We start from the raw sequence: 21,557 nt of genomic DNA, 5'->3' as shown, positions 1-21,557 counted from the left end.
CTGGCCAGCACAAACACCAGGTCTTTCGCTGTACCCCAGGCTGGAGCCAGTGGTGGCTCTGCATTTTTAGCCCTACCTTCCTCTAGCTGATGTACCACCAAGTAAAGTGCCATACTTGCTTAAAGTCACCAGAGACCTTGATCTCACTCTTGAAATGCCCTTTAAGTAGCCTATTTTAAGGGTGGCATGAAGGAAAAGCAAAGCCCAACCTCTAGTGTAGCCCCATCCTTTTAGAACAAAATAAATGTGTTTCCCTTATAGGCAGATTCTCATAAATATGAACAAAAACAAACTAAAAGAGTCAGATGAGGATTGTTTGCTTCCAAAATTAAAGCAACAATAAATTTCCAGCACACCCTCTCCCAACATATTTACACTGTGAAGAGATTGATGTGTAAAGCAAAACCGTGCAGTTGAGAAATAATTTTTCACTCACCCTTTGGCCAGTGTTGCTATGCCAACATCAGTTAGCTTCATTCCTACACCTACAAGGCACCAAGGAAACAGAGGGTTTATGTTACACCAGAATTTCTAGGAATATCTTCAGATTCAAGAGCACCATATATAGAGGCATTAAATATTATTTATTGATTCATGGGTTTAATTTTAATTATTTATAACCATTTTTTCAAAACATTTAAAAGTACGCCAATAAAAAATAGTATGTTTGTGCTCTGTACCACTAGCAATTTCTAGAAGTCGGTCTCATACCAGTAGTTTACAGATAGCAAGGTGATAAATAGAGCATAATTTGTTCCCTGTGCTTCATAGTCGGGGCCAGGGGTGGGAGAGGAGTGACTGCTTTTGGTGCACTGCACTTTGATGACTCCATTTTAAAAAACATACAAAATCTTTGCTTATGCCCCTACCCTGAGATGTGTATATTTATTTATGGGGTTTGTGGTTTTGATGCTTTGCAAACTTGGACTACACTGTTTATCAGTAGGAATTGCATATTTGCTTTGCTAATCAAATAGCAACAGGTCAGTCAACCTTTTTACTTTTTGGGTGTAAGATCCAAAATCCCTTTCTCATTCAGTATTTCCAAAATCTTGGGGGTTTTAACCTGTCCCTTTTCTGACTAGTTTATAGGCAAAATCCAGTCTTATAGTGTGCAATTTTTCCTGCACGGGAAAATGAAGCTCTCAAGACCATTGTCCTTGGAGAATACCCTCAGAAATCTCAACTGGTGTGCCTGAAAAATGCAGCCTAGATACTCAAATGCAAACATGGTAAGAGAGGAAGGATGTTTCTCTTCAACAGCAGCAGGTATATTGCCCTTTGTTCCACTGCATTCCACTGTTGAGAGACTGTTGGTAAGTATTTAAATACAAGAAAAAGTGAAGGACTAGGATGTTATTAACAACTGAAGTCTTTAATTCACAAGACATTTCATTAGCTTCTGGCAAGTGAGACAATAGGCCAGATTTGACTTGTATTGAGTGTCCTGATTTACTAAGGGGATATGTGGAAGAACAACCCTTCCATTAAAAGTGTAAAGTTTGGTTTTTCTTTTCCAAACTGTCTTCTTACAAGAACATAAGGTAGGCAAAAATTCCCTTTCTCTGCTGATTAGATAAACGTCATAATACTGCATAGGTTAATACACATTAGCCCCTGCTGCCCCAGTACGCAATTAGTTAATGTCTTTCTCTCCCCTCGGGTAACACAGACGCAAAAATAAACACAGTGCACTTAAAAAATGCTAAAAAATAAAACATCCTAACTCTCTCTCCTATCTTTTATTCTGATCTGCATGAGATGCTGAATTGTTCCAGGGCCAGGGTACTGTCCACATCTGGAGAAGACTCTGCCCATTACAAGGTAATGGAAGAAGCACATTCAGCATTGCCAACGGGACACAGAAAGCCAAGAATAACATTGCTCAGAAATAAGTCTCTGGAAGTTCTGCAGTTACAGGGACTGACTGTGAGTGGTCGCCGGCTGGTATCGGGGGAAAGACATTTTCTTGCCCCCACTTAGATGACTCACCTTGCAGGTCAGTGACAAGCAAGCTCCCATTGGTCTTCTCATACACCCAGTGCTGGAAGGTGCAACACTTCTGGCCAGCCTCTGAGTCTCTTCTCAGGAAATTCACTTCCTTGCCATCCCTGACAGAGTATTTCACAAATTCCCCAACCAGCTCTTCCTCCACTGTCGCATAGGGGATGTTATTAGCAGGGCGATGAACAAGAAAAATAGGAATGATCCTGAAATCAAGGGATAGAAACTAATAAAATCCAGAGAATTCTGTCAATGAAGGAGTAAGAAACAGACAAAGTGGCCAGTGATCTCAGAGAGTGAATGAACAGCTACCAAGTTTAAACCAAGCCAGGAGACATCCAAATAAGGTTGAGAACTTCTAGGCAGCTCTAGGACATAACTGCATTATCCTCTATGTGCTTATTTCTTTGTATTATTTACTCAGATTTAAACTTTTTCAAAGCATGGTTTCTAATGTTGTCCTACTACATCCCAAACCCTAAACTCTGCGCAATAAAGGTTGCTGGCTTATTTCAGAGCTTTAGCTGCTCATGCTGACTGATACATGATTCAGTCTTTGTGAGGTGTTAAGTACCTGCAAATCTGATCCACTCCAGAAAGAGCTTTGCCCAAGACCCGTGTAAGTGGAGGATTTCTCAGACTAGGCTTGCTCTATTTACCTTATAAAATGTTGCAAGGAGTATACCCTCTTTTAAGTACAAGTTTGGTCTCACAAGGGCTGGCTAGAAGAAGGGAATCTAGCCTTAAAATTTTGAAATTAAAAAGCAAACCAAAAGCATACGCATATTATCTCTTTTTGCTCTTATCTGCTGTCTTCCAGCCAATTGTTTAGAATAAAGCACCAGATCTGAACCGTCCATGTGCCTGCTATTTGTGCCAGACCTCTACAGTTTGTAGGGTCCATGCTCTCTCTTTCATATCAAAACTAGAAGTTACATCCCATGCCTAGAGAAATCTCTCAAACACAAATTTTACCAAGAGCAGTGTATTTCCAGAAAAGAAGCTGACTTGCACAAATATTTTCTCCAAAAGATTTCACTGCCACCTCCATCACTATTTCTAATCCTGAAAATGTGGCTTTAAGGAACCATTCCAGAAGCTGTGGTTTAAGTGATCCTTTTTTTCAGGGAATCGATGCAGCTGAGCAGATCTTGTGTCACCTAAACTGAGATGGAGATTCAGCCCGCTGTCAAGCATGTAGGTCTTATCCTTGAAGCAAGGCAGATGGAATTTCAACCATCCATTGCAAATTCAACTCTACACAGTGGCCTGACACTGGAACAGCAAATCCTTGAAAAGATCTATTACAAATCCTCAAGGTGCCACTTCCCAGCCTCAGAGGCAGAGGCGAACCTGTATTGAGCTATTGGTCTGATGTACACATATTCAGGAAATGGAAACTTCTGAAATGAAATAAACCAGTCTTTGGGGAAAGTTAGAATCAGAGTTGAGCTTTCTGGCTTAAGCCTCTCTCTACACAGAAAACTTGCCTAAGGAGTGACTTCATACCAGCTTCAGAATGAGCATGATTTCTCTCAAGATTTCATTTTTAATGGAAAGTTGGAAGGCCTGACTTATCCGCTACTGCTGTTACTAGATGATACTGGTAGTATCACCTACTGGTGTTACTTCACTAACACGAATCATTTCCTCTAAATTTATATCAAAATCATGCCTTTTGCCTGCTACTTACTGTCTTTACTCCTTATTATTCTTCTGTAATGGGAACGGAATCTCTCCCACCACCTTGATATTCAGTATTATTTAGGTCATGATTCCCGCTGTAACACTGTTCTCAGGATTACTCTTTCTTCTTCTTTAGTAATTACACCTAGCAGTCAGTGGGCAGCTGTGACAGGACAATATGTATACACATACGTGTGTGTGTGTATAAAAATATATATATACTCACTCTGGTACTTCCCCAAAGCCTTCCAAGGGCTCAGCTTCAGCTGCATATATCTTCGCATACTCTCTTGCAGTATTTTGGACGTAGCATTCCTATATTACAAACAGATGCCTATGGAATATTACTCAAAACTTTTAACAGATTGTCTGCATGAATATTTGCAAGACAACTTTTCCCCACAATTCTTGCTTACAAAGGACAGGGGAAGCTTACCTGCAGTGCTAGTTTGTAGTTCTTTTGAACTAGATCATCCTTACTCTTGGTCCCATATGTGATAGCATTGTGCACTTTGAGAACACAGGCGTGGCCAGGACTGAACACTGGCACGAGGCCTTGCATCACTTTACTCCGGAAGGCTTTCCGGTGCATGCCTTCACCAAAGTGAAGCTCTTCTGTAGCTATTATTCCATGCAGGTTCCCACCAAAATAGCTGTCGCTGATGAAGTCTTCTCTGAACATGAGCTGCATGAATTCGATTTCTTCCACACCTAAAACACAATGCCACTTTGTTCTGCACAACGTCCTTCTGCAGTCACAGGGAAAGGGGTGCGCATGGGAGAACAAATGCATCTTTCCATAGAGTTATTAAAGAAAACGCTCAATAGAAACAGAATACATGGCCTCACTTGTGTTAATATGGGGTTGGGACCCTGCTCCTCTAAATGTAGCTTGTTGCCTCTAACATCTAAAGCCAGCATGGAGAAAGGTGGCAGTTCAGGTTCATAAGGAGAGAATACAGAGTGTAGCACACAGAAAAGAGAGGTAAAGATCACAGAAGCTAATAGTTTTCAAAAAAACCCCACCTATTAGGGGAGTTGTAAACTGGAGCTTCAAATGAATGTGAAGAAAGTCAAGCTGACTGAGAACTAAAGAGGCATCGAGGTAACACAGATCCTGACAACTCTGTTTTTTTGGGAAGCCAGAGACAGTAAAAAGCTAATGTGCAGCAGTGTATGTAGATATGAATTTAGAAGTAGAACACAGTTATGTGCCCAAAGTGCTCAGAGCACATTCTTCTGAAGCTAGCCTGTCTTTTCAGAAAAGCCAGAAATTGCTGGTACAACCAGAGCTTGTTTTAGATTTCAGCCTGGAATCTTTTCAGGGAAAGATTCTGCCAACATGTTCATAGAGGCATTCAGCTGAAAGAGATCTCAGTCCTTATCCGATACAACCATGATGGAAACATGCCTTTCCTAGTACCAACCACATTCACTACATCAGCTCCAGAGTTGCAGACTGGCATGTTAACGTGTTTACTGCTTTTCAATCTGGCAAGCACCAGCTTAAAAACAGGCTGATTAGCAAAGGCAGAAGAAAATAACAAGATTTTTATTTCATAAGTGATTTTGAGTAAGAACCACATGTCTATACATGACCATGTCAGTCTCAATCAAAAAGCAAATACATCAATTTTAGCGATCTTTATATTCAGGAGAAATTAGGAAAATAGTATTTCTCTTATCCCCACCTGTGGCTTTTGAAGGGACCAGTAGTATAAGAATGTGTGCCTAAGTTTGTTACAGCTGAAATCAAGCAGGATTATGGATTTCACCCTTTCAAATGATCATTGGAATACAAATGGAAAAAAAAATGTAGGAGAGGGGAAGTGGTTATGGTTAAGCACTGAGAGAAACTAAAAAATTCTAACTGCACTTCAAGTCTCTCTAATCATAACATTTCAAGGAACATCCATGGAAAAGATAAATAGGAGAACAACCAGTCTATACAACCCAGCAATGACATCCTTCCAGCTCCCCTCTGTAGTTATCTCTGGGTTCTATTACCTCTCTCTGAAGCACAGAGGAACCAGTGCACGTATAAAGCTAGAACTAGAAGGCTCCTTAACTCCACCTAAAATTCTCTGTTGGTCAAAGTTATACAGTGCTGTTGCATGAAAAGTCCCGTCTTTATTTTAACAAGGAACGAAATGTTTAATTTTATTCTTTTTAGAAAAAGAAAGACAAATCAATTGGCTGAATGAAGTACTTGATTAGTACAGTGTGTACGGAAATGATAAACCAATTTGCAATGCACTGTCTATCTTTAGCTGCAGCACAGCAAGACATATGCCGAGTGTGATTAAACACAAGTTAACATATGGGGAAAGCATTCCAAATCTTCAGGACCATCTTTCTCTTGGAGTAAAGTTACACAGCAGGTGACTTGCAAAGACCATGTGTTCAAGCACCACTGGCAAGCTTTTCTGCTAAAAGAGCTTTCGGTGCTCTGTGTGTGTCTGCATCTCTGTATGATGCGATGCAATGCTCTTTCAGTGTCTACTGTGTGTGAAATGCTACTGCAGCAAGCTAACGAGAAGTTACACAGTAAAGTTCAAATCAGTAGTTTGTCACAGCAGGTACTCCATCACTCTGCACAAACCGTTCCATCCTACATGAGTTTCCCATGGGATAACTGTCAAAATGTCTCAGTCTGATATATTTTTCCACCCTTTGTTCTACTTGAAAATCAGAAGGAACAAAGATTTGAGCACACCCTCAAGAAGATGTGTGTACTTACCTTCACAATTCTGAAAACTTGAGAGATGTTCCAATACTACAAGGAAACAGAAAAACAGATTTTGTAGTAAAAAATAATACGAATGGAAACTGCCATTGTCATTATTATTAATCAAAATTATAAACTGGGGTTTACCTTCAGAGGTCAGATTAAACTCAGCAGTCACCTTTCCATACACATTATTCAAGCAGCAATAATACATTCCCTGGTCTTTGTTACTGGCTTTAGCTATTGCCAAAGAGACGGGAGAGTCATCCTGGGCACTGTAACAGAATGTTAATTTTCCACATTAATACTTTTAAAAGATCTGTCCTGATTATTCCATGTATCTCTCCTCCTGTCCCTGTAATTTATGTCCCTCGCTGCAAAGACTGATTCAAATGTGATGTAAGTAGACAAAATATTTTATTTCACCCTACTTAGGAGAATCCAGACTATTATGTGTTTCTCAAAAGATGATCCTACTACATTCTGACAGAAAAGTGCCTCAATCAAATACAAAAATAATTAAATCACACTGAAAGGCATTCTAATATTCCTATCAATATCTTGCCAAATATATAAGGAATGGATATATGAAAGCTGAAAATGTTGTGTGCTATTCCTCAATATTGATTCCTCACTCAGCTTTCTCTGTTCCTTTGCTTTTTCAAGCCATGTATTTGCTCTGGGATGTCTGTGTATGCACCTTCACAAACAGCTCGGAGGCAGCTGTTATCGGGGCGCAGTGACACGTGAATGCAGCTACAGTACTTGCAGACCCAGGCTGGCTCTGGAAGCAATAAAACTACACTGCAACAGTGCTATGACGGAGTGAAAAGTCCTCTTAGACCATGAAGGTTTTCATATCTACCACAGTGGATGCCTATGGAAGTATTTATCAGCAAACCAGATAATCTATGCAAGGATTACAGAGACCTGGCTATTGTGTTTCAAAGCTTTTGTGCAGTTAATTAGCGAAGCCCCCTTTAAATACCGAAAGGCCGCAAGAAGGTCTCCCTAGAGCCATCTCTTGTTCAGGCTGAACTCAGAGAGTTCAACCTGAACTCTCCATGCCTTTCTTCACAGGAGAGGTGATCCAGTCCTTGGATCATTTCTGTGGCCCTCCTCTGGACCTGCTTTAACAGGTCCAGGTCTTTGTTGGGCTAGGGACCCCAGAACACAGTACCCCAGAACTGGACGCGGTACTCCAGCTGGGGTCTCACGAGAGCAGAGTAGAGGAGGAGAATCACTTGGCCACGCTTCTTCAGATGCAGCCCAGGATATGATTGGCTTCCTGGGCTGCAAGTGCACATTGCCAGCTCATGTCCAATTTTTTGTCCACCAGTATCCCAAGTCCTTCTCTGCAGGGCTAATCTCAATCTGTTCATCCCCAAGTCTGTATTGATAGTGTGGAATAATCACGGCAAGCTCTACATTGCATGTTAGTTGTTTCAGCAATTTGCTTCCACCACACAAGGTCAGAGCGCCTCCCACATATTAACCAAGGGTGTTTATGTTGTTTGGCTGGGTGCTGAGGTTCAAACTTCATCTGATCTTTTACAGTACTCAAAAGCTGGATGAGACTGCTTATAAACAGGCTGAGAGGAATTACTGGTGATGGAATGCAAACTATGACAATAGTAATGCACTGTGTGAAGATATGCTTCTTAATTACCCTGTTTAAACTTATTTTTTGCACCTATCATACTAACCCTCCTAACAGGTACAAGAGTGAATCACTGTCATATTTCCCCAAAAGCTATTTAGAAACTACCAGTCCTTCAGAAACATTCACTCACCTTCTCTGCAGTCGAGCTAGTAACTTGGAATCTTTAGTCCATGTAATGGTGGAGTCACCATGAATGTCACCAAATTGACAGCATAGCTTAATATTTCCAGAGCAGTCAGGGAACAACTCTGCTTGGATTTTCTTCAGCAGCTTGGGAGCTTGAAACAGAAGAGCCACAGTTTAGGATTAGAAGATAATGACATTGTTTTGGCATTTTAAAGGAATCCCAGAATGATTTGCAGATGTTAAGAACACGAATCTGACAACACTGGTAAACAATGATGATTTCTTCTGATGCAGAAATCAAGGCTTTAAAATACAGAGGTTTTAAAATACCGATTCAGTGCCCCACACAGTCAATGGAAATGTTTTCAGTGCAAAGACATTCTGAATTTATGGAAAAGGACCCGAGGGAAGTTCTAGACTGAAAAGGCATCAACATAAAATAACTTGTTAATCAAAATACATTCTCTGACTAAAGGAGCAGCCGGTTTTATCAGTAAAAAAAGACACCGCAAAGGTACAGCATACCATACGGCTACATAATGAGAATTCCTATTAATTGAATACTTGTAACTAGTAGATTTTTTAACTGATCACAGCCTTTGAGAGAAAAGACTTTAAGTCCCAGCACATGCTCCAAGGTGTTCCTGGAACATAGCTAAAACACACTGCCAGGATGAGACTCTTTGCAAGATGCAGTGGTGGCACCACTTCCTTTAAAACACTGCTGGAGGGAGGACCCCACACTCAGTGGTTAGATATTTGCATTTGGTAATGTCAGTGGCCTTTGCTTCCCTCTGCAGTTTCAAAAGATTAATTTCCCACCTCTAAAGAAAATCCCTACCTTTCCAGCCACAGGGCACGTCCCTTTGCTAAACCTTGGGCATTACGCAGAACAAATCCAAGAGTCATTCAGGTTACAGAAAGAGAGCGCTCGCTCACTGTGGGGAAAGTCCTGACAACCTGGTTCTCTGCTAAGACTTGTTTACTGTCTCACAGAATGCTCCAGGATCTTTCTGCAGGCAGGCATGGCCTGAGCAGGAGGATGGAGGGTACTTGGAAAGAAAGGGAATCAACATATACTTAGGGGAAGGTTTTGGGATCATGACACATCCCTGTGCTCAAGCAAGATGTCCCTGCTGGATGTAAGGGATGTAAAATGCAAGATGTTATGTTTCCTACTGTGTTAATTCTGTGCTGCTGCACTCTAAATGAACTGGCATGACACTTCTCCCTCAGGGATCCCATTCCAGCAGTTTAACTTTCCCCGTCTAATGCTGGATCCAACTTGAAGGGTGAGGCACCTGGAATTCACTGCTATGTTTAACTTGTAGTCACTTAAGTCCTTAGGCCTAAGAATCTTGCTGAATCAGGGCTAAAATGATGCAGACAGTATGTGACAAAACTGTAAATAGAACTAATGGCTCCAGATTCCCTGCCCTAACCACAAAGTCGTCCCTCCTGCAGCTGAAAATAATACAAAAGAGAACACTGAGTATATACCAGACTAACCATACCAACCTTCCCGTAATACTGGGCAAAGGTCCACACAACAAAGTACAAACATACATCCACTTCAGTCTAGACTGAAGCAGATTACGAGCAGGTTAAGAAAATTCAGTCTTATCTGATTCAAGCCTGAATGTTTAAAACATTTTCAAGCATAGCCTCAGGTACATGGAAAAAGACCAGGAATTTCTCAACAATCGCAGTTTGTTTGCTCTGCTTTGAAGGAATGTGTCTCTCCTCCCACACATTTGGTTCTCTGGCAAGGGACACATGTTCAAACAGAGAAAAGTTTTGGGGTTTTTTAAATGTGACTGGAAAAGTGGAACTCTCACCAGACCGCACTGTAATTAGAATCTCTGAAGTGCTTCATAGTTGTGTAGCTTACCTTTAGTCACTGTTCAGTCTTGCTCTGATCTATTAAATTATTTTATGCTGTGAACATGAAATATAATATCAAAAGGTAAAAATAAGACCTTGGTCCTTGCAAAGTATCCAGAGAAACCACAAGTACCTTATCTGTCTAGCTATTACACTCTTGCTAGCCCTGTTTGCATTTTGTTGTACCTGTTAGCAACCCCCTAGAGGCTCTGACAAGCAACCTGAATCCCATTTCAGTTATATCTTCTCTATGTCAACTTAATATTGCTAATTTCATCAGTGTCATTTGTGACCAACAGCTGTGAAAAGGAATGCAGAACCAGCCATTGGTCATCAGATAGAACTGCAAAACATTATGTTTATCAGTGGCACCCTACTAATAACAATAATACTTTACTAGTAATAAAGCCGTTTGGTAACCAAGAGAGGGTAATTGCATTCAGGAGCCACAGTGCAGAAGTATAACTGGGAACACAGCCCTGCAGGAACACAACAACATGCAAGTACTGGGCTTGCAGTTGCTATATTGTGTGTAACTATGTGCTACCACTATGCTACAAATCCCTGAAAAGTTACTTCAAGAGACAAATGGAGAAGTAACTATTTCAAACGGGTTAAAAAGTTCATAAATTAAATATATTTGCCAGCTTGGAAAACGATGTTAGGGAGTGTTCAGCTCTGTGCCAAGGGCACAGCACTAGTCACTAAGTTCATAGAACTGGAAATTGAAATCGGTGAGGGCAGGACCCCTTTAGCTGATGTGATTCAGACTAAAGGAGGTTTGCAGTGTGTTTAACGAATTTAAATTTCATACTGTAGCCAGAACCACGGGAAAGGACAGAAACGAAAATCAGTTTTCTCTTACCTTTGCTATCCTTTTTCAAAATGAGTTTCCTTTGCTCTTTTCTATCTTCTTTATCAGTCATGCCTGCCTCACTCTTCACAGACTTTTTCGCACAGCTAGGATCCTTGCTGACATTTCTGCTGTCCTCCAGGCGGGGCTTTTTTGACAGCATTGCTGGTGGCAATTTCTTCTTAGCTCCAGTAGCAAAAAGCCCACTTTTTGCTGTGTCTTGTTTGCATTTGATGGGCTCAGGCTCAGCAGCGGTTGGTGGTGTCTGGTAGGACTTTGACCCTTCTTGATTTCTCAGCCTTTCCGCATTGACTGGGAATGGATCATACGTGGTCAGCGCTAAGGAGAACGGCTGACTTCTGCTATAGGGTGGCTGCTCTTGAAAATACTGGCTGTTCCCTGAATCAACTAGGGACGAATTAACTAAACCACTTACTACGCTCTCTGATGTAGTGACTTCTTCATCTTTATCATAGTCCGTAGACTTAATTGAATTACCAACCTCAGTAACCTTACTGGAAGAGATAAAGTCAGGACAGGACTGCTTACTGCTAATATTCGTAATCTGCCTCTGAGCCTTGGAGCTAATTAAAGTGTGCAAAGGAGGCTTTGTTTCAGCTTCATCTGGGTTACATTCAATAGCTCTTTGAATCTCTTGTTTATTTTCACACAAGACTGCTTCCTCCTTGTTTTCTTCAGGTACCTGATGGAATTGATCCTGCAATGCTTTGCAGAAAGTTTCCAGCGTACTCAAATTTTCATCTACTTCGACTGCAATTTGTGTGGATTCAGTTTTTCCCTGACTTCCTCTGCCAGGACAGCCCATTGCTGACACACTGGTAAGAAGGCCCTCTGACTGGCGTTCAGGTGTGAAGAATGGTAATGTTTCTTTTACAGCCAGTTGTTGGACATCTAACTGATGACTGATACCTCTGTAATCCTCACTTGCTATCCTGTGGTTCTCATTTTGAGCCTTTCTAGGCAGTGGAGTACTAACTGATGTTACACTTCCAGATGCGTATGCGTGATGTTCTGAAGAATCTGTTTTTAACTCTTCATCAGAATTAAAGGCGCTGTCAACAAAAAATACATGCTGTTCTGATGTATTATGAGAGGAAACTGCAGTCTGACTCTCCGAAACATGACTAACTCCTGACTCACAGGAAGTTTCAGACCTTTGTTCATCACCTGTGCATATCTCTCTCTGTTCTTCTCCTGTTTTACGTGGTTCATATCTGGGCATCTCTACATAAAAATCTCTTAAAAATGGATCCTCAGAAGAGGGAGTGAATGTCACTTCCTGTTTTTCTATTTCTGTCGGTCGGTCCATATTTTGGAGTAGATTCTTATGTGTTATGGTTTCGGGAGCCTTACTTAAATTAGGCAATTGCATTAGGTAACCGTATTTCTGTGCATTAGAAACAACTCGAGAATCTTGACAGCCGTTATTTTCTGAAAGATGATAACTGTCAGAATTAATGTCATTTTGTGCATTCAAGTCTGAGTGATTTCCATTTTCTTGTAAATTCTCTTCATAACTTTTATGTATGGTGTTTACGGAAGAGTGTTCTTCATGTGTAAATTGATTGGTATTTTCAATGGGGAAAATGTCTTTCTCTTCAGGGAAATAAGCCAGTTCTTTTCTTGCTGGATAACAGTTTCTAAAATTACACCCTTTACCAGGTACAGACTCATTTATCAAGGATATGTTGTGCTCAGTATGAAGTAATTGTCCAATTATCCCATGCGACTTATGTGACATAAGCTGGTTTTCTTTCTCACATGCTAAACTACTATTCTGACCATTTCTTAATCTTTGAGGAGAATCTGCATCACACGTTTGTGAAGCGTTATTAATGGCAAGCTTTCCTTCCCAAGCAACAGTCATTTGAATGGATCCATTACTGTCAGTTAACGCGTGATTTGGCTTCTGCTCCAAGCACTCCCCTGTATTTAAGATGATGCTATTTGCTGAAAGACAAATGGATGGTGCTTCCGTTTTATTTCCAGTGCTAGAATCTAGACATATACCATCTGTTTCTACCACTTGTGCAAGACAAATGTTTCCCATGGATGCACTGTTATATGCTTCATCTGCTTTAAGTAGGATATCAGAAACATTGCAGTCTTCTTTCTCTGTTCCTTGGCTACCAGCTGGCTGCGTAATAGGTTCCTGCTCCTCTATCACATTTATTGGCAAAGGCTGAGCAGAACAGGTCTCCTGTACAAAGTTCAGTTCTGTGACTTCAGTATTTGTCAGCCTAATTTCTAAACTTGTGATTCCCCGGTTTTCAAATGGGATTTGATAGTCTGAGTCATCTTCATGAAGAAGTTTCCACAGCTTGTCATGCACTGCAGATGTATCAGCATCTCCCTTGCACCCAGGTTCTCCAGACTCCAGGACTGACTTGGGATTAGCTTGAAGCAGAGATTCATCACATGACCGAGTAGAGAGAATATCTGTGTCGTTGCTATCATGTGAGTCAAAACTATACCTTTGCTCTGCCTCCCTTGGCTCATCACACAGCTTTGCAGAAGAGAGAACAGCACATAAACATTCTTGTTTATCAGGAACAGAGTTCGTGTCCCATAAAGGAAAAGGTGAAATGTCACTCTTTGATTCATTGCCATCACTAATAATCCTAATTTCTTGTTCACAGAAGACTTGTTGGTGACGACTTTCTCTCTTATCACAAGGAGCACGGTGTTGAGAATAAGTCTGTAAATTTGCATTTTTTGCTTGTAATGTCTTTTCAGTACAGAGCATTTCTGAAGCTGGAGGGATGGTTCCTGCACTCTCACAAGTCATGAGTATGCCATCCTTTTCTATTTCAGGCTCCATACGTAGTCTCTCACAATTCTGGGTAAAGATTTTAAGATTAGCACCTTGATTCTACAAAGAAGAAAAAAAGACAAATGTAATTAAAAAATAGAATTGTTGCTTGATACAGGCCTGAACTAGAGTCCTGCCTTGAAATGTACCTAATTTTTTATTTTCTATTTTTTAAAATATTTGTCAGCAATCAAGTTTCTGATTTGTAGCTATCGACCTAATGGATTGAAATCAAACACCTGGGTCTTAACAGCCTTGAACCCTGGTAAGTTTCAGATCTGGATCCAAATGCTGAGAAATATAAAATTTAATCAAGACGAAGATCAATGACTGATATAGTCCAGCTAGTTAAAACCAGATAAAATAAATAAAATAACCAAAACAATATAAAACAGTCATTTCTATGCCTTTTGCTAACAGTCAGAATGTCGCACCATACTTATGCAATTACCACATAATCCAAACTGTGAGTTTCTGGAACTACCCAGACTAGTTTTTTGGGAACTTGCCTTCCCCTTTGCTTCCATCATGGGCATTGTTATCTTAAGTTTCCCAAAGATGCTTTCTTAGTATGTATCGGTCTTGAAAAGTTTCAGAGAATGTCCCCCCCATCTGCCCTGCTACATACTTCAGAACAAGACTGCTACCAAGAAATGAACATCTCTGGGTAAGTTTTAAGCCATCTTCAAAATTTGTCTTTGGTCACCTCTGAGCCCTTGAGGTGACAAGTCCCGCTTCAAAAGGGAGTGCCAGAGATCAGTCCAGATCTTGCCTTTGCCCAAGCACTAATGAATTGCTCAGTATAAGGCATATTCAGCCCTTCTCTAGCAGAGATATGCATTGCAACCTTAGGGGTACTGCTGGGAAAATTGGGGCGGGAAATAAAAATCCATATCCCTCCTGCATCTCTTTCAGTCTTCTATATCAAAATATGCGAAACTGTCACTTTAGGTAGAAACAATCCATTCCTCAATTAAACTAAGCCAAACTGAAATTAATTTATGCAAGGAGCGCAGACCTTATTAAAGACACCAACTGGCTGATGTTTGGGCTTGCATGGGATGAAGAAAGTGCTGCCATCTGCCTGGCATACAAAATCCATTAAACTGTTCACCATTCCCCTCAGAACTGAGCTTTCATTCTTAAAATCTTGTCCTGGTGTCCATGCAAAGCTTTTGTTCTCCAGGATTTTCTCTGGTCCTCTTCGGCACTAAATCAATTCCATGGAGGTGGTGAGCATGTTTCACTCATAGCAAATCACAGAGGGAGAAGCCTGCAATTTTTTACTAGACAAAAATACATTGTTTCCTAAACGAATTATGCTTTAAGCATTTGGTTGCCAGAACAATCTGTAAAAGTATAGAGCAATTTAGCAGTCAACATTTGAAAAAAAAAGATTTACTTTCAAGTAGCCATTAATGGGTTATAACAACATGGACCTCATGAATTAGTTTGTACATTTGACCCTGTATCTTTCCAGTGGTTGTCTGAAGCTTTGCACCTACGCCCAGTAAAAATGAAGAAATGCTAAAAGACATCAGACTGAGTTTAAAAAACAGCAATATTTCTAGACATTTTTAATTTTTTAGCTTTTATCCAGCCACAAACTCAACTTCATAACTGTTTGGGTTGGTTTTTTTCCACCATGTGAGTCCCAGTTCCATAGTTATTTGTTAACTTGTAATGATGTGCTGGATGGCTGAAATTAACAACTGTGATCCATAATGGGTGAGTTCCTCTGGGTTACAGCAGAGCTGTAAATGTGTAATGAGTGCTGGTAGACACGTAATTCAGAGAAGCGATTCTGAAAAGATGCAAGTGCCGTTACTTAGTGCAGGATATGTAATGAAGGATTTCCCATGAGTTGCTGTGTGCTCGGGTAGAGGCAGGAGCTGCTCAGACACTGGGTTCTTAGTTTCCATAAGTGCATGGTAAAAGGATTACCGGCTGTAGTAAAAATTGCTTCCCTTTGCTGCAAAAGCCACCCACTTCAGCTGCAATTCCTTTCATCCTTTCTGTTTCTCCATTCAGCTTGAGTAGGATGTGGAGCTGACTACATGCTGTGGACAATGGGGAAGGAAGAGATATAGAAAATTTTTGTCAATGACTTTAACTGCTGTTCCCACCCCAAGCACCACGCAGTTGCCACCACACTGTCTTCAAAACTCCTTGGCCAGTGCATACTTACCTAGAAACCCTGAGCCCAGGAACCTCAGCTCCACAGCTGCAGTCCCCTCTGATTCCCAATGCCTTGGTCTCCTGCTCAAGCCTGCTCTGCAGAAGAAGATGCCGGTCTCTAGGCCTTTTGAGTTTAAAGGCACACCTTCTCCCAAGTCAAGGGGGATGTGAGCCTGGACATGTCTGTACAGTCAGTTCCAGTTTTCTTCTCAGTCAGTTCTGAGCATTTGGTCTCAGCCTAGCGTTCCTTCTGCCACTTCCACTTCCCCCTCAAACCTCTGGAAAGCAGAGTTTATTTTTCTATTCCTTATAGCCACAGCAGCCTCAATCACAGCTTTCACTACAACCTGTGGAATTCTTGCTAAGTATGTTAGACAAATGATCAGCCAGTCCCTACCTGCTGTTGGTATGAAACTGAAAATAGCCAGCTCTCTCATGCCCACTTGAAAGTGGGTTTATTATCTCAAGAACCCTTTTATCTATCTAATCTATGTGTCTGTCATGTTGGCATCTGTCTGTCTCGAGCATTTATGGACAGGCAGCACTGTAGAGTCTAGACACACATTTTGATGTCCGGAAAATAAATACAATGATGAAAGAGGGCTTGCAATGGAATACCTTGCCTTGCATTTGACAAAAGTAGGTCTGAAAGCAGAATGCAATTTGAAGCCTCATAATGGCACATTTATTAATTTTTTAATTGATATTTAACAGGGATATGTGCTCCTAGAGTATGTGGTAATCAGCTCCATGTTATTTTTGTTTGAAAGTACTTATACCCAAATCCTTTAAACGTATTTTAGGAAACCTTACTGGCTTTAACTTTGGTATTTTCTTAGATTAGATTTATTTCAGCTAACACAGTCCTAGAACTATTCATCTTGATTTGTTTTTTTTCGTTCCGTGTTCTCCCAGGGAATTCTGGGGTTTAATGCCATACATTTTAACAATTGCTTCAATTATTGGACAGTCTGCTTGACTCCAGGGATGACCAAAAGAACTAGAGAACAAACTGGAGAATTTAATTCTGTGAATGCAGTAGAACAAGCAATTTTAATTTGTGTGCGTAACAAACTGCCTGCTATGAGACAACAGAAAAATGAAACCACAGTTCTGTATTTAAACTCATAACCGAAATAGACAGTCCATGTACCTTCGTTATAAAGCCACAGTCACTGTGAATAAAGGAGGGATAAACAGGTAAGTCAGTCACATAATAGCTATGTAAAAGGAAAATGGGAACAGCCACTTCAAAACCAGAGCTTTCTTTTTAACCTATTGTAAAATCATGATGTAAGGAGGACCCTTCCTTAGTTTTTTGCTCTGCTAACAAGACCCATTGTGTGTGAAAAGCAAAGAAGGACCATAGGGAGTAAGTGAGCACTTTTGTTACCTCTGAGTTGTGTAAGGAAATAGGGGACAACATGGAGAAAAGATGAAGAAATTTGAAAGGATTCTACTTCTTCCTTGCAATATGATAGCAGGAACATTTTTGCCTGACAGTCTCTGTGGAGATCTAGATGACAAGGATGACCAAACTGATGACCTACAAACCTGCAAAACATTTTACAGGTGAAGTGAGCTTCTGCCAGAATGTTTCAAGTCACCTCTTCAAGTCACCAGGAACCAAGAAACAGCACCCGAACCGTGGCCTTAAATGATACGGCAAAACTGCCCTGTCCCTTCAGCCCAAGCTGGGCTGGTTCATTTTCAGATCTGGAGATCTTCTATTCAATCCACTATACCATGCAACTTAGTGTCCAACATGTTACATTTTTCACTGTTTCTTTTAATGGTTTTACTGCCATACTATGCTCATAGAAAGCTGAGTATGCAAACTACACATAAGTTTAAATAAGGCCTAGATCAAAAATATAATTTTCTGAAAACAACGCTCTGGCTCTGAAAGCCATTGACTCTCTTGTGGCAATACAGAGGGATCCATTTATGTTGTCTACCTCCTGGTTTGGTATTTGCACTTAGTATCCCATAGCCACTCTTGGCTTTATCAGTTGTAGTGGATCACATTTTGGTGGGAATGACAGCTTCTCTGAAGTTAAAAGAGATCGCTTCCGGATCTGACAGGCTCTTAAGCTTGGCAGGCTGTGTGGTTTTCAGTGATTGGCTTTAAATAACACTGAATTAACAAGCAATAGCAAATACCTGGGGGGCATTCTAAGAAATGTGGTATAGATTGGCTGTGCTTCAACACACATAACTGCATCAACAGGATGCAATCCTACAGGTACTCTGGGTCCAGACTTGTGCCGGGGTTGAAACTGACCCCAAGTCAAAGGCAAGAGTCATTTGTTACACAGAAGTAAACTTCAATCTGGTGCAGCCAGGAGCATGGCTGGTTTTCATTTTTATCTTGTTTTATGATTTTTAAGATAAGATAATTCAGCCCGTAGAAGGTGATGAATTAATACTCTGAAATCCACATTTACAAAACTGGAAAAACAGTGCAGGAAGCCTGACTGGGAAGGACTACTGTTGGTGTTCAGAGGGAAGTTCAGGTAATTACCCCCATCAGTCATTGTTTGGGCCATCTAATAAAAGCATCTACAGAGAGGCCAAACAATATCGGATACTAAGGAGACTGGGGCAGTTCAAGAACCTGAACAAGATACAATTAGTACCATATCTGGGAGGGTTTCATTAAAGAAATACTTGATTCTTAAGGGGAGTTTTCAACGTACGAGGCATGGGAATACAGCACCTGAGCAAACTGTGTTATTTAATTTTGTTACTGATCTCAAAATAAAAAAGAGTGAGCACACTTGTGAGAACAGCAAGCTTCTTCAACTTCAACTTCTGCAACAGTGTAGAGGAACTCAAAGACTACACTGAGCCAGGTGGCCTGGGAGTGCTCCCAGTTTCTGGGACGCAGTGCGCCTCAGCCACATTCCAGGCCCATTTCAAGACAAGGTCTGGGCTCTTGCTGGTCCCTTTTTCACCCAGGTTTCCATTCAAAGGAGGAAGCCAGAAGAGCCATCGCATCTCAACAGGTAATCCACACATACCTATACAGAAAACCCCCAGAATTATGAATCTGAGCAGGAAATTAAATAAAATTTGATTTGGAAAAAGGAAAGTAAGGCACATGGGAATACAATACATACATGCCAAGAGGAAAGATATCAGGGGTAAACTACACTGCTGACCAAGACATAAAGATAACAGAGGGAAAAACTAAATATGGCAGGTAATAATAAGGTCAATGGAGGTTGTGGCATGATACAGGAGCAGAGCTACGATTTCCTTTCTTGATGTCTCACAACAAATAATGTCCAGAGACTTATTAAAAGATAGAGTGAAGGTAAAACAGAAACACCAGTACAAGTGCTTTGATTTGTAATTAAGGCAGAAACTCTACGTAGTTAGCTAGAGCCAATAGTGATACTGGCACTACCTTTACTTATCAGTATTTCTTGATATCAAAATGCACAAGCACATCATAATTATCTCCTAAATAAATATATAAAGCTAGGACCTCAGAATGACAGAATATGAGAAAGCATTAAAGAAAGCCAAATACATTAGGTTGTGATAAAGCAAAGAACAGAAAAGCAGCTAAATCCCCTAACTGCTGTTAGGGATAAAAAGGTATGAGGAAAGGTGGAGTTAAAATGGCCCTTTTCCATGTGAGTTTTGTACAAAGAGAGGTTTCCATATAAGTGGAGACTTTACTTACAGTGGAGAATTACCTTGCTAAACTATTTCCTCTTAAAAACCAGTGAGAAACCGTGAGGTAAAATTAATCATCTCATTTCAGAGATGAACTACTTGCTTTCATTAACAGAAATGGTTCAGCTACCCTGGAATCTAATGAAGCAGAGGTATGATGTACTAGACAAAATACTTCTTGTGCACAACCAGATTACCCGATTACTTGGAAGTTCTGTGTCACTTCTGCTTCTCTCCTTTTTGTACAATAAAATTTACAATCATCTAGAAGTGACATAAATTTATGTCAAGAAGGTCAAACCAAGTATCTCAAATTTTATGAGAACAGGCTATCTGAGCAAAAACAAAATAATGTCAGGATGACTAATAGATCTAATCAGCAGGAAAAAAAACCCTATAGAAATACAGAAACATCACACACCATTCTTCCTGGGGTATCAGTGCAAACATTAAGTATTTTGTGTATGCCCTGGAATCCCTCTGAACCTGCCAGTTCCAGCAGGACTTCAGCAACATCACTGGCACTCGGCAGGCCACATGGGCTCTGTAATTCAGGAGTGACACCAGTACTTTGTGCTGAGGGTGCCGGCTGACCAGTAAACAGAGACCAGCTCTTGAATGACACACTGCCAACTTGGAGCCTCCTGGCTCTCTGTGCAGTATGTAATACCATACAGCTGGCACAGTTGGCTTTTAGGACCTATTACTAATTAAGCTTTTTTGAAGCATTATATAAATAAAGAATTTCACCTGGGTCTAGACCATGAGGTCATGAGAGAAGTCAGGAGCCTCCCACATTGACCATCTGATGGAAGGAGAAGTCACCCAGAACAGCAGTTGCTGCACAAGACAGACTGCAAAGGTTGTTCCAGTCAGAGGCAACTTGGCACTACAGGGAAGTGTAAATCCTTGGGTAATTAGTGCTGTGGTTCTGTGGCTGCTATGTACCTCTCAGCAGACCTGATTCACGACACGGACAGGGAAAATACAACGCCCTTCAAAAGCGGTCAGCTGCAGCTTTTGCTATGAGGCCCTCACCTTGCTCCTGGCAGAGCTGTCTCAAATGCCGAGCTCCAGCTAATACCACGTGCACTTTTACATAAACCTGTGTGCAGCGATAGGTGGTTGATTCTGTCTTGCCTCTCTTAGGTTACACAAGCAGATTGCTGAGCAGTTTCTGGTGTACTATTTAGGAGCTGTGAGAAGCTGTCCACATTTTCTTTGTGCTATAGAGTAGTTTCCAGATGGGATGCTTTGGTTTGGCTCATTTTCAAGACCACATGATTTTGAACCTGCACCTAAATTTCATCTTCGTTCATGCGTGTATAAAATCAGGCGTTCAGTCTGTGCGCATCTCTAGCCCTTTTGCGCACACCAATACTTCATTCCTACTTCATTTCTATCTCATGTAAAGTTTTGGTCACGGACACAAAAACAGAAGAAATACATGCTGACTGCAGGTATCAAGAGTCTAACTAGACAACCCGAAATTTGGCCACAGCACTCACAGAAATGTAACAGCTGCTCTTTGAGAAGAGGGTTCCGGGATTAAAATTATTGTACCACACTTGAAAAAAAATGAAACAATGCCTCTTGCAAACCATGGTAATACATACTGTCAAGAAATCCTCAGTACGTTAATTTCAACCAGGTGGGTATTCCCCATCATACGAACGTTATGTGCTGCTAAAATGTGATTGGAATTTTATGTACTATAAAAACAGAGAAACTTGTGGATGTTTTTCAGGCAGAAGAATTCAGTGATTTTTGACTGCATTAAGACACCCCAGTGGTGAGATTATAGTCAGTCTACTACACAGAACTGGGAGACATTTTTACTTAAATAATATTGATGAAGAAAAGCATGTGGAACTGGAAAAAGCTTGTGTTTATTTGCCATAAATATTTTTTTCTG

General features: G+C 40.7%; 1 protein-coding gene across 14 annotated transcripts in view; it reads right to left on the bottom strand.

Annotated features, from left to right (window-relative positions):
* The window catches only part of ALPK2 (alpha kinase 2), an 86,138-nt gene that overhangs the window by 52,305 nt on the left and 12,276 nt on the right, over window positions 1-21,557 (bottom strand). For 10 of the 14 annotated variants that reach the window (XR_012584998.1, XR_012585000.1, XR_012585001.1 and 7 more), the window contains exons 3-11: window positions 14,796-14,987; window positions 10,957-13,837; window positions 8,212-8,359; window positions 6,566-6,693; window positions 6,431-6,466; window positions 4,127-4,401; window positions 3,917-4,005; window positions 1,993-2,210; window positions 437-485 (exon numbers count right to left, since the gene is read on the bottom strand). Coding sequence is in view for 8 of the 14 variants with exons in the window: in XM_074570958.1 (XP_074427059.1) it covers window positions 437-485; window positions 1,993-2,210; window positions 3,917-4,005; window positions 4,127-4,401; window positions 6,431-6,466; window positions 6,566-6,693; window positions 8,212-8,359; window positions 10,957-13,837; window positions 14,796-14,987 (4,016 nt within the window). In the remaining 6 variants the exon portion in view is untranslated. Of the gene's footprint in view, window positions 1-436; window positions 486-1,992; window positions 2,211-3,916; window positions 4,006-4,126; window positions 4,402-6,430; window positions 6,467-6,565; window positions 6,694-8,211; window positions 8,360-10,098; window positions 10,146-10,956; window positions 13,838-14,795; window positions 14,988-21,557 lie in introns of those variants that run through there. The other 4 variants (XM_074570955.1, XM_074570956.1, XM_074570953.1 and 1 more) reach the window with 3 other exon arrangements.

Source organism: Larus michahellis, chromosome Z (assembly GCF_964199755.1).
Source record: "Larus michahellis chromosome Z, bLarMic1.1, whole genome shotgun sequence".
NCBI lineage: Eukaryota > Metazoa > Chordata > Aves > Charadriiformes > Laridae > Larus > Larus michahellis.
This window is presented reverse-complemented; position numbering and strand designations above follow the sequence as displayed.